Source organism: Malus domestica, chromosome 17, assembly GCF_042453785.1.
Source record: "Malus domestica chromosome 17, GDT2T_hap1".
Taxonomy (NCBI): domain Eukaryota; kingdom Viridiplantae; phylum Streptophyta; class Magnoliopsida; order Rosales; family Rosaceae; genus Malus; species Malus domestica.
This window is the reverse complement of record NC_091677.1, coordinates 586,452-599,008: the sequence shown is the minus strand read 5'-3', so window position 1 is coordinate 599,008 and position 12,557 is coordinate 586,452. Positions and strand designations below refer to the sequence as shown.

The 12,557-nt window shown below is 34.4% G+C and overlaps 1 protein-coding gene, 1 long non-coding RNA gene and 1 other non-coding gene across 5 annotated transcripts; 1 reads left to right on the top strand and 2 right to left on the bottom strand.

Annotated features, from left to right (window-relative positions):
- Nucleotides 1–553: 553 nt before the first annotated feature.
- MIR11013 (microRNA MIR11013) lies at nucleotides 554–865 on the bottom strand. The gene is given in 1 exon segment (NR_161634.2): nucleotides 554–865. It is a non-coding gene; the product is annotated as a microRNA MIR11013 (primary transcript).
- On the top strand, nucleotides 656–7,733 carry LOC108173027 (uncharacterized). The gene is made up of 7 exons (XM_070816994.1): nucleotides 656–709; nucleotides 853–859; nucleotides 955–1,023; nucleotides 1,173–1,240; nucleotides 3,852–3,966; nucleotides 4,045–4,133; nucleotides 7,482–7,733. Exons 1-7 carry the CDS (start codon nucleotides 656–658, stop codon nucleotides 7,563–7,565), a joined length of 486 nt encoding a protein of 161 aa, XP_070673095.1. The 3' UTR covers nucleotides 7,566–7,733.
- A 9-nt stretch (nucleotides 7,734–7,742) lies between these two features.
- LOC103432012 (uncharacterized) lies at nucleotides 7,743–11,834 on the bottom strand. Of its 3 annotated transcripts, XR_011577878.1 has the most exons (6): nucleotides 11,258–11,834; nucleotides 10,585–10,734; nucleotides 10,404–10,492; nucleotides 9,976–10,043; nucleotides 8,328–9,380; nucleotides 7,743–8,255 (listed from the first exon to the last, which is right to left on the bottom strand). It is a non-coding gene; the product is annotated as an uncharacterized lncRNA (long non-coding RNA). The 3 variants fall into 3 exon arrangements; XR_011577877.1 differs by lacking the exon at nucleotides 9,976–10,043; XR_011577879.1 differs by lacking the exon at nucleotides 9,976–10,043 and having other exon boundaries at nucleotides 10,603–10,734; nucleotides 11,258–11,575.
- Nucleotides 11,835–12,557: the final 723 nt, after the last annotated feature.

Genomic DNA, 12,557 nt, shown 5'->3' with positions numbered 1-12,557 from the left:
TCAGTGTTTGTGTGGAAGATGGTGTACGCGGGATGGGATGGAACTGTCAGAAGAATATGGCATCCAACTACCTAATACGTAAGTTTTTAAAATTCCAAATGTATGCTGAAGCTATTGATTTCTTATCAAGTTTAGGATTCAATGCATGAACCCAACCACTTCCCATGCTGCCTAATTATGACCAGCTCCAACAATGACCGTCCTCTCTAAGAGTTTTACTTTATCATAAATATCTGTCACTGAATACAAGTAGGAAATAAAAGTCCTGCACCATACAAAACAAATAGAGGAGATGAACGAAAAACCATATCCATATTACCTATTTGAATCTCTTTATTACGTACTTTAGTTGCAATCCTGGAATCCAATGCTAAGAGTATACATACCATCAGAGAAAATCATTGTAATGATGGTTGTTCTTTTTGATTTTGATATTGGGACCATAGAAGAAAACTGCAACACAAAGATATGATTTTGGAAATCTTAATTTCAAAAGATAGCATACAACCCCCACTACCACACATTTAGGTTTTTTTTATTTTTTTTATTTTTATTTTTTTACCAATGTCCTTTTGCAGTTTCCCAAAAAAAAAATATAGAAACTAACTTTTAAATTCATGATATCAGTTAGTAAAGAAAAAAAAAACTTCAATACATGGGAATTTTAAAGTTACCTCTTGAAATTTTTGCCGGTGGATACATGGTCGCTGTATTTCGTGATACTTACAACAAAAATTTCAAGAGGTGACTTTAAAATTCCCATGTATTGAAGTTTTTGTTTTCTTTACTTACTGATATCATGAATTTAAAAGTTAGTTTCTATGTTTTTTTTTCTTTGGGAAACTGCTAAAGGACATTGGTAAAAAAAAACCTAAATGTGTGAAAAATTGGTACTAGGGTTTGTATGCTATGTTTCAAAAATAAGATTTCCAAAATCATATATTTCTTTTGCAGGTTTTTCTTCTATGGTCCCAATATCAAAATCAAAAGGAACAACCATCATTACAATGATTTTCTCTGATGGTATGTATACTCCTAGCATTGGATTCCAGGATTGCAACTGAAGTACGTAATAAAGAGATTCAAATAGGTAATCTGGATATGGTTTTTCCTTTATCTCCTCTATTTGTTTTGGATGGTGCATGACTTTTATTTACTACTTGTATTTTCAGTCACAGATATTTACGATAAAGTAAAAATCTTAGGGAGAACGGTCATTGTTGGGGCTGGTCATAATGAGGTAGCATGGGAAGTGGTTGGGTTCATACATTCAATCCTAAACTTGATAAGAAATCAATAGCTTCAGCATACATTTGTGCAATTGAAATTTTTAAAACTTACCTATTAGCTGGTTAGATGCCATATTCTTCTGAGAGTTCCATCCCATTTATAATCTGGAATACATTCTCGGGGCATCAATCGTACTTTCTGGAATAATAGAAGTTCAAAGATAACTCTCTCTATTCTCTCATCTCTTCTTCCTCTCTTTGATGTTGTCTTCATAATTCCCTCTCTTCTTAATGTGTGTTCTCTTCTTACACTTTGGCCTTCCTTATATAGGCAAATGAATAGGCAAAATGTTAAATCAAAACCTACCACTCACTTAATATCTTCACCTACTACACCCATTAAGCCTTCACCTACCACACCCACTACATAGTGGACATCATGTTGGAAATTTGAGTAGTTTGAGTAGAAATTTCCTTGTCCCACATTGGCCATTCCCAAAAGATTTTATCACTTTATAAGGTTTTGTCCTTTAAAGAAAGTAATTGGAGTAATAGGCCTGGAGACTAAAATTGAGCTCACCCTTGGGGTTGGGCTTTGGGGTGTAATAATTAATTGGTAATTAATATATAATTAATTATTTTTTAATTATTTTCGGATTTACTTAATTATTTTTTAATTAAATTCGAATTTAATTAATTAATTATTTTTTTATGAAAAGACTCATCTTTTCAGATGAAGTCTGAGAGTTCTTTCTGAACACAGAGCAAAGCACCATTCTGAAGAGATGTCTCCCAACAGTCACACCCCATTCTCATACCTGTTGCAAACATGCATCTATATGCTATATATACATACATCTGCATAGCATTTAGAACACAGAAATAATAAACTTCATCTTCTACATTCATAAACCTTCTTACTGAGAGAACCACACTAAATTCGCCAGAAGTTAAATTTTCTGGTGCTGGAATTTTAACTTGATCGTTGAATCCTGGTGAAGTAGACGTCCGTAGAACTACAAGCACAGAGTAGGGACGAAATTTCTGTTTCAAGGACATTGCGGTACGCAAGCCTCGATCTTCAAGTTGTCTGTTTTATAATTCATATTCTAGTTTATATTTTGTTAGTTTCTATTGCATTTATTATTTATTAGCATATATAAATTATCACAGATTGTTGACTTATATCCAACACATCCTTCATATGTGGCATCCACACTTGAATTTCATAATGGACATCCATATTTACCATGCATTTTTACAATACTCTCCCTTGGACAAAGCAGTCTCTGTTGAGAGAATTAATCTCACATAAGAGAAAGAAAGAACCTTACATTATTGTAAATTGGTTTTATTGTTAGCAACTTTGGGACCAAAGTTTCCAAGCTCCCTTGGCAACTATCTTCATTTACGTCCAATCTTAAAGCGCTTTAATCTTAACAACGATTGAGCGAACTGCAGCATGTAGATTGTAGAGCGATTTAAATGGCAAACTTTTCTTTTTCGAAAACAACCCATGTACCAATCTCCGACCAACTTACATAAAGGATGATCTCCTTCGAGTTTTCTCTACATCATATATCCCCTAAGGAAAGAAAGCTGAATAATTGATGATTGACTTGATTGATACGTGGAGAAAGAAATTAGGAGTTTAAAGCATCCTCGCCTGTCAATAAGTTGCATTATATCGCTCAAATCAAAGTGGCCGGCATCTTGTTTGCCCCATCTCCTGTTGTTTTGCTGACTAAATTTTTATGGAACAAGATAATTAACAGGCGCATGCCAATAAATGATCTGATCTCAGAAAGAACACTATCAAGATCACCACAAAATAGTCAATAGAAAATTCTAAAATCTAATCTTTCGAAATCAGGTAAGATCGACATACTAATCTTATGAAAAAACACAACATTCACATTGGAATGAAAACCAAGCCACAAAATGAGTGAGGAACTTAACAAGGTCTCACAGATCTAATATATATATATATATATATATATATATATATATATATATATATATATATATATATATATATAGTTAGTTAGTTAGTTAGTTAGTTAGAAAATTCAGAACATATACACGGAAATTATTTGTTTCAAGTTGGCATTCATTATAGCAAGACATACAAGTTTTGAAATAAATTTCATCAAATTGCTTGCAAGTGTGGTCCACATGTGTTAATCTCACATGGAACCAGATCCTCTTTGGACTCCAAGGAATTGAGGCCAAGGATCAAATGATCCCGACCATTATAACATTTGAAGGTTTCCTGTTTATAACTGTTGAATCAAATTTCAATAACTCAGATCATTTGATGAGTGGGCTCAATTCCTTTGGGTTCGAAGAGGATCTGTTTCCATCTCACATAATATGTTAAAAGAGATTGTTGTATGATATTGATCAGAAATTGAGAATTAAACTTTCATCCAAAAAATTGGATGGATTTTGTTGTTCTATCAAGTATGGGTTGATTTATTTAGAACCGTATGGAAAAATACCGAAGTGAATTATTGTGTTCCTTGTTGCAAATCATTAAAATTGGATTGTGTACTGTTATCAACAATTGAATGAATTCAAAACTCAATTAGCCACCTCTAATACAACATGTAAATTTTATAGATATTTAATTATATCTTAACTAATCAGGTATTTGAATCACTCTTATCAGAACCTTCTCGACTCATCTGCCAAAATCTCTTCAATTTCAAGCAGCCGCCACAACTCTTCCCCAAAGGTAAATTTCTCTTCTCTTTCTTGCATTCGGAATCTTCGAAATCCTCATCGTTTGATTTCTGCAATTTCGATTCCACAGAAACATGGTTCTCTCTGCAGCACTACCCATTTTCCACCAAAATCACATCTCAAACTCTTCCAATTTCGAACACGACATGCCCGGCGAAGGTCAGTACCCTCACTCATACCCAAAGATAATTTTAATATCAGTGGGGGTTGTAAGCTATCTTTCCAAAATAAGATTTCCAAAATCGTATCTTTCGTTTGCATGTTTTCCTTCTGTGGTTCAAACATCAAAAGTAAAAGGAACAACTGTGATTGGAATCCTCAGAATGTCATAGAATACTATTAGCTTATGATTCCAGGTAACAGGCAAAGTCGACAAAAAAAAGCCTCAAATACGTAATTCTCGATATGGTTTTTCCTTATTATTCTCCTCATTTTGTTTTGGATGTTGCACGACTGTTATTTCCTACTTATCACTAGTCTAATTTTCAGTCTCAGATAATTACAAAAAGGTTATAAAGTTCGGGAGACTTCAGATTGCTATCACTGGTGAAGGTGAGTCAACAGTTCAATTAATTCGACTCTCGGAAGTGACTCACTTCCCAAGACACGACGATCCTGCTTATCAGCTGGCAGATTTGAATCAAAGATGCCGTTCAATAAATATTGAGATTTAATAATTTAAAGGGGCTTTTAGATCTAGATAAAAAAAACATAGATGCTTTTTAGGAGTGAGTCCAGGTATCTAATTACATGTTTTTATTTCTTTTATACTCATTTTATATATTTTTTTAAATATTAAAAATCAATTAAAATATTCTAATATTATGCATTTTTTCAACTCCAAAAAAACTAATTAATATCTTATAACAAAAAAAACAAATATACTAACAAAAATTATCTACAAAACATTCTACCTTAACTCAAGTTACAAGTAACAAATATATGTGGGTATATTATACCTGTAAGCGAGATATGAAACCTAACTAAAAGGTTAAAAAAAAACATAATATACATACAAGCAAGACACATTAATCTGTGACACATTGATTATAAAAAAGAATATGTCATATAGATACATAAAAATAATTAACCTGTGATATAGGTTGATTATAAAAATTAAAAATTAAATCTATAAATGGGGTTTAAAGCAGGAGGAAGAGCAAGAAATAACAAACAAAAAAAAAAGAAATAATCAAAGAGATAATTAGGAAGAAATTTAATTTTTATAATAAATCTTATCATTGAATAGATAATTATTGATAATAAAATAATTAAATTTAAAGAATTGGACTTATTTTAATAAATTAGACCATTCCTACTATTGGCTAAAAAAATTGGACTTATATCAAGTTGTCCCTAATTTAAACATGTTGGTTTCAAGGAGGTAGTTGGCTCTCTTGAATTAGAGATGTCTTCCAATAAATATTAAGATTTAATCATTCAAGGAGGTAGTTGGCTCTCTTAAATTGGAGATGCCGTCCAATAAATATTGAGATTTAATGAAGTTAAAGCAGCTTCCGGTCAAGAAAAACTTTAACTTTTAGAGTTATTGGTCTCGAGTGCACGTCGGGATGTGAATCTCACATGGTGCCGCTCCTGCGTCTCTCTGTCCAACATCTCCAATTTCCTCTCCATTAGCATGGTCAGCCCTGAGGGTATGCAAGTGGTGCCACTGCACAAGGCCCCCAAAACGGAAGGGCCCCTGATTTTGCAATTTTGCATGCATATGCATATATATAGTTGTACGTGTAGAATATTACAAATCTGAGTCTTAGCGCAAGTGTTATTATTGTTTCTTTACATCCGGCTAGGGGATGGGTTCAAAACTCATCTCCATCATTTTTTCAGTTTATTTTTATTAAATGCATATGCTTCCACAAAATAATATAAAATTTCCACACAATAACATAAAAATTCGAACCCTGACTCTCTAAATAGTTAAGAAAAAACAATACGCCACATTTCCACTTGTTGATTTATTAAATTTGTTTGTTCTATTAGAATTTATAAAAGCTCAATTGAAAACTAATATTATTTTTTTGAACAAAAAAATAAATTTTTTAGTATTTTTTAAGGCCTCCAATTCATTTTCGCAAGGAGCCCGAAACCTCAGGGCCGGCTCTATCCATTAGGTAGGGTTTTTTTTGGCCCAAGCACTTATTTGGTAAACTTGTTGGTTTCAATGAGGTAGTTGGCTCTCTTGAATTAGAGATGTCGTCCAATGAATAGTGTATCTGCATCAACCTGCACTTAAAATTCCTTCTGAATTGTTACTAGAGTACTTACTAATTAATAGATGTAGAACAAATGGACAAATGGATTGTGGAAAAACAAAAAGACAGTGGGAATTTGTAGATTTGTTGTCCAAGCTGCTGAGCCCATGATACCTATTCGAAAAGAGAGCGACACCAAATTGAAAACTCACTGTTTTGCCATGACATAAGATAGTTTTTAGCCATCCGATGTCGTTTCAAGCTCTAAAATGCAATTTTAATTTCCGTAATAAAAATCAAACCTTTGTTGCCGTCCGATTAATGTCAAATTAATTTGGTTTTAATTAATAGTCCTTTGAGTTGTTTTAGGAGTTGTAATTTGTTTTAGGAGTTTTAATCCATTTATTAAACCTTTTGGCTGTTTTATTGTAATCATTCAATTATCATTTAATCAAATCAACCTTTGGATTTTCTTTGCAACTCTGGTAGACTTCTTGTTCTTCGAGGGTTACGTCGTTTTCCTCTTGCAAAAGTTTTCTGAAATCTACCGAAGTCGGTGAGAAAATCATTCTATATATTTAATGAACTGTCAAACGTTTTGCATAGCTAAGTAAAGATTACAAAACTAACATAAGTTATGTAATATTGTTTTCACAACTCACATAGAGTAGTTTATACCAGTACCCAATCCAAGTTTAATGATTTGCAACAAGGAACATAATAATTCACTTTGGTATTTTTTCTACGGTTCTAAATAAATCAACCCAATACTTGAGAGAACAACAAATTCAATCAAACTTTTCTAATGAAAGTTTAATTCTTAATTTATGATCAATATCATACAACAATGTCTTTTATCTTAATTTGATCAAAAGGAACTGTCATTAGCACTTTAAAATTTTCATTTCCAAACCATATTTATATGCAGGGGTGTGAGAAAAGGAGAAAAGTAACTTAGAAGTAGAACAAACATATCCCTTTAGTAAATGAACGGGATGCCGACAGAAATACCTAAGGGTATGAACTTACTACATCAAATGAAAGAAATGTTTGATCGAAGAATGAATGAAAAAACAAATGCATGAAAGGGTGCGGGCAATATTCTTTCTTTATAATATTTGCAATTAATTATTTAGAGTAATACAAAACAAAATGCATGAATATTATTTGGAGTAAAAGTGTTGCTATGAACAAATTGTCTAATTTGAAGATACTTATCTTATTACAATTATTCTCTATTTTTACAATGATGCGTTTTTAGTTATGAGTTCTAATTTTCTTATTTTATTTGTAGATTTGTGATGAAAACTTGGAAGCATCAGGTGGAAACAAATGGATTCCACCAATGGGTGGCACCCACGACGTTGATGTTGCTTAAAGACTTTATGTTTGTAATCTGTAAAGAATATTCATCTTTAACTCGTGGATGGATTTTTTAAGTCAAGAGTATTATGTTTTAGTCATTACTAGCAATTGAGCCCCGCACGATACCGCGGGTTTTATGATCGTTTAAAATGATATTATTTTACATATAATATGTTTATACTAAGAGAGATGATTTTAAAGTGTTATTTACAAAGAAATGATACTATTTACAACCAGCTCAAATCACACTGACAGTCTGCTCTTTGAGCAAGTTTTTGACAAACCTGAACAGTAAAATGGACAATTGTTCATTCAATTACCATGAATGGATTAATGAAGAATCGACAATAACACTAAACATGGTAGTCATACAGATTAGGAAGCCATCCATCTATAAGCCAGTTCATTCACTTGCACTATTCTTCTAGTGTCTGATAATGAAAGCGAAGTTCCTGTAAGTACTCCTTAACCATATGAGCAATAAAGTTAGCTCATAGCTGATTAGCTTCAGGTCGTTCTTTGTCACCTCTGTTTTTTGTTGAGTTAAGTTCTCTAAAGTCGTCCCAAAAGTTGGTGTTTCAGGCTCATTGATACTCGCTTCTGCCTTTTGTTGTATGAAAACTCTTACACAGCGATGTCAACTTTGTCTGTCATGTTTTGATAACGTGCTAGTCAACTTGTCCTGCCTCTCCGATCGAATTCCCTAGGACAGACAGAAATTTTGGTTAGCACACCCAGCCGTAGTAAATTACAGAGTTAAAGCCAAGGAAATTACCGACAAACAAGATCCGAGGCAAGTAATACCACATCATTCACAGCCGTTCCGATATTAGACTGCTGAAAAAGAGCCTGAGGGGGCGTTTGTTTGCCCTCACTAAATTTCCTTGGATTGGACTGGCTTAGCTGGGATTGCTAGCCAGTGTTTGGTGCGAACAAGGACTACCGTTAATGAGACTAAGTCGGACTCGCACCAACTAAGTCTTTCGTTAGGTCGTCTTAGCGAGGATTCCCAATAGGTATGGGATTGCTAATCCCGTTCCCAAATCTGATTCGTTTGCCCGTTGCATCGTCTGCAAGCGTTCTTCTCTGCAACACCGTTTGCCCACCCCCCATATCTGAAACAAAAGCCTCGCCCACTGCCTAAATCTCAAAATCCAACCACAAAATTAAAAAAAAAACGCAAAACAATAACAACAACCAAATCCAACCACCAAATTCAAAGTCCACCCCGTGCCAGAAAATTCTGAGATGGCTTTGCAGGCAGAGAAGCCAAATCATGTATCAGATGGAAGAGAGATCCGAAAATTTTTGGAAGAAAAAAAATGAGGAAGGTGGAGATGCTTAATGGCGGCAAGAGGGTGAAGATGATGAGCTTTTTTTTGAAGGATTTGTGATGAGCTTCACACCTGCGTTGTGCAGGAAAATGAGGGAGAAAAGAAGAAATGGACGGAGCCAGAAGGAGAAAAGAAGAGATGATTCCAAAGTGATAGTTTTCCAAGAGAAAAAAAGGTTAAAAGGTTGATTAAATAATAAAATATTATTATGTATGCATCAAATAATATAAAATATTACAATATATACATTAAATATTATAATATATGCATTAAATAATATAATATTATAGTTTGTTTATTATCCGATTTTATAGTCCAACACTAGTCCAGCTTAGTCTAGTCTAAGCCAGTCCAACTTAGTCCCGGCAGCTAGTCCAGTCCGAGACAGTCCGGTGCAACAAACGCCCCCTGAAAGTACTTTGACTGCTTAAACTTCACAATGTAAATATCTCCATTTGTGCCAAAATCACAGCCCAGATCCTTCTTTGCTGTTTCTGTACAGCACGAGTATTCAAATCATTAGCATCACATGGAAAAATCTGAATCTACTTGTGAAAAGAAAAACAAAAGTGCAGTTACTAATCTAGACCAAGAACAGTAACAAATTCCGTATGCATCGATCAATTTCCAATTTCGGATTCATCAATTCAAAAATTAGTTCCTATCTAGCGAAAATTACAGGATCATTTGAGTGATAAATAAAAAATTAAGATAATCTTTGTCCAAAAAATCTTCAAGAAATTCACATAATGTTTAACCTTTAGCAATTTCACAGCGTCTCGACCAAGTCCAATAATAGGAAAACTGAAAACACGAAATGCGAAGTTCTAGAGGTTCTCGAAGCTTTGATTAAAATGAAGAATCAAGCTCAGACACAGAGAGAGGCGCACCGATCAGAAAGAGGATACATGACTGTCACGTCAAATAAGCATAAGGTCTTTTTTTTTTTTTTTTTTTAGCATGTCACAAACAATAATTTCCAGTAGACGACCACCATGCTAACATATGCAGAAAGAACTAGAAATGCAGTATACTTCGCAAGTATAATCAAAACATTTTGTTCCTCAAGTACAAGAAAGAGAAACATACCACCAGTTCCTGAACCTGTGTCCGAAAGATATTTTCTAACAACTGATTTGGACTAACTTTGTTTGTTTCTGTCATAAAGAAATTAATTGGCCCAATTGTTATAGACCAATCAACAGCATCCGGAAAAAATAATAATAAAGATTTAAATGTGGAGCAACGCTCCCCTGAACACCAAGGATAAAGCCTAGAATCAAAGTAAAGGACTCACTGGTAAATTAGAAATTGGAGCCTTTATAGGACAAAGGTAGCAAAAGAAAATGTGTCCAAATGTAGCAAACAGAAAGAGAATGAAATCACAACTGTATTTCAGTCTTGAGAAGCAAAACCATAAACAACTACGCATGCATTTACACAGAGACTTAATTTTTTGGGAAACAAGAAGATATAAATAAGATGAACCCTGAACATGAAGGATCTATAGTTGTTACCTGAGGTTGTATAACTTGTTGAACTGTATGAAGGGCAAACCTTTTAGTTGGGGTGGGCCGAGTTGGAATATGGCCATCCTGAACACTTCCTGAGAATAAAAACAGAAAGAAGATTTAACCACAATTGACAGAGATGGCAAATAACAATCACAATTATAACTGTGGTGAAAATAAGGCTAACCATGTTAAAGACTTGTACCAGAGTGCTAAAACTGAAGCCAACGACAAACAGTCGGCTATCCACTCTGTCAAACAAAGCCTTCCCAAAGGCTCAATAAAAATGATCTGGGAAACATTTGGCAGCAGAAAAAAGCATCTAATGAAATTAAACCTGCAGTGACATTTGGAACTGCATGTTAGAACGTAGAATGCAGAAGAGGCACAAACCCAGGAATGAAAAGTGCGGGGGGATGAAACTTTAGGCCAATTTTCCTACAGTCCCCTTTGTTTTATGACATTTCCGCAAGTTTATGGAACCTGTTAATTCCTTAATCTGCACATGCATGTTTTCTCATGCATAAGCTAATTGTTTGATTTTTCCGGTCTCCCAACGAAAGCATCAATGAATCAACAGACTTTACACCGAGAAAGAAAGTTATTCATAGACAGAACTCGACAGTTTCTGTCCCTTTGAATCTTCAATGAATACTAGTCTCATATATAGTTTTCACTTTTCAGCAGCTATTAAAAATTGATTACAATTGACAATTAACAAGCAGAGAAAATCGCTGCCAACCATTCACTGAACAAGTTGGAAAATTTCGAATTCATCTGTTTGTAACGGCAATATCTCTAAATCCCTAAATTAGTGAACGAAGCGGAATCGAAAATAGAAAAGGCAAGAAATCTCTTACCCAGCAGATTTCACAGCGGCGGGGCGAGTTATGAAGAGAGTGTCGTCCTTTACGTCCGGCGGCGACCCGGGAAGAAGAAGAAGAAGAAGTTGATGTCCAAGTTCTTTCTGTGTAAAGATAAAATCCAGTCCCTCCACTTTTTGCCGTCACGGCCTACACAGGCTTCACCAATTATCTGGACAAAAACACCCCTAACAAGAAGAAAGCTACATGTCGTTTGTTGTCGAACATCTACTTTTGACATCCGAGGTTCTTAGATTAACTTCTCCCTCTTATATCTCGTTTTGTTAGTTATCAAACAAAGGAGAACATAATGTTAAGAAGATTAAATTTGAAAACCAAATATGTAAACTAAATGATAGGGGAGGGAATGAATTAGATTTCCAAAACTTTGAATCCATGAGACTGGCCTCCTTACCTCCTCCAAAACATAATCTAGTACATTAAAAACAAGAAAAGATCACGGAGATATACTTTGATACCGGAAACAGTTGCATCAACCAGCTGTTTCACCCGTTTCTCGAAAAGCCCGACAAGATGTCTTGTCATCAGGATTACTGGAGTAAGATTTTCTCCCCTCTTTTTTCTCCTCCCCTTCCCTCCCCTTTTATTCGAACCATCACAGATAAGCCACGTCAACATCTTATATTAATTTTATATAGACAAAGAAAGAAAAAATAGAGAATGTGAGAGAAGGGGATGGAAATGGGAGGGGAGAGAATCCTAGTCCTTTGTTACTTCCGCTCAAGAGAGAAAAAAACTTTGCTGACGCCAAATACGTAAAGAGGATTCAAATCGATGGGGAATCAAGTATTTATAATCTTCAAAACAAATGTAACAAAATTTGAAACGTCCGTTGCAGAATGCTCCGCATCATAAAGTCAAGTTGAAACATCCATTATTGTCAATCTCTACTTCAGTTTTCAAATTTGAATCACATGACTGATGCAGGGGATCTAAGAAAGCTTTGCCCAAATGTTGACGGGTCCTCAAGTGTATATTATTACTCTAACTAAAAGCTAATCACAAGTCATTTAAAAATCCGAGGGACCAAAGGGATAAGTTCTAATGAGCTTGGATGGTAAGGTTTAGTAAAACCACATGCATAGAAGGAAACAGGGTCTTCTTTACTTCACATTTACACAGGATACATAATTGTCACGTCAAATAAGCATAACGTCTTTTTGTGAGCGTGTCACAAACATTAATTTCCTATGGACGACCACCTGCTAACATATGCAGAAAAAACTAGAAACTCAAATTTTGGAGAACACAAGAGGTATCGTGATTGAAATTCTGG

Coding starts and splice junctions, on each gene's coding strand:
- LOC108173027 (XM_070816994.1), top strand. CDS start 656: ATGGGAATTTTAAAGTTACCTCTTGAAATTTTTGCCGGTGGATACATG. Junction 1,241..3,851: donor TTGGGGCTGGTCATAATGAG/GTAGCATGGGAA, acceptor TAAATTTTATAG/ATATTTAATTATATCTTAAC. Junction 3,967..4,044: donor GCCACAACTCTTCCCCAAAG/GTAAATTTCTCT, acceptor TCGATTCCACAG/AAACATGGTTCTCTCTGCAG.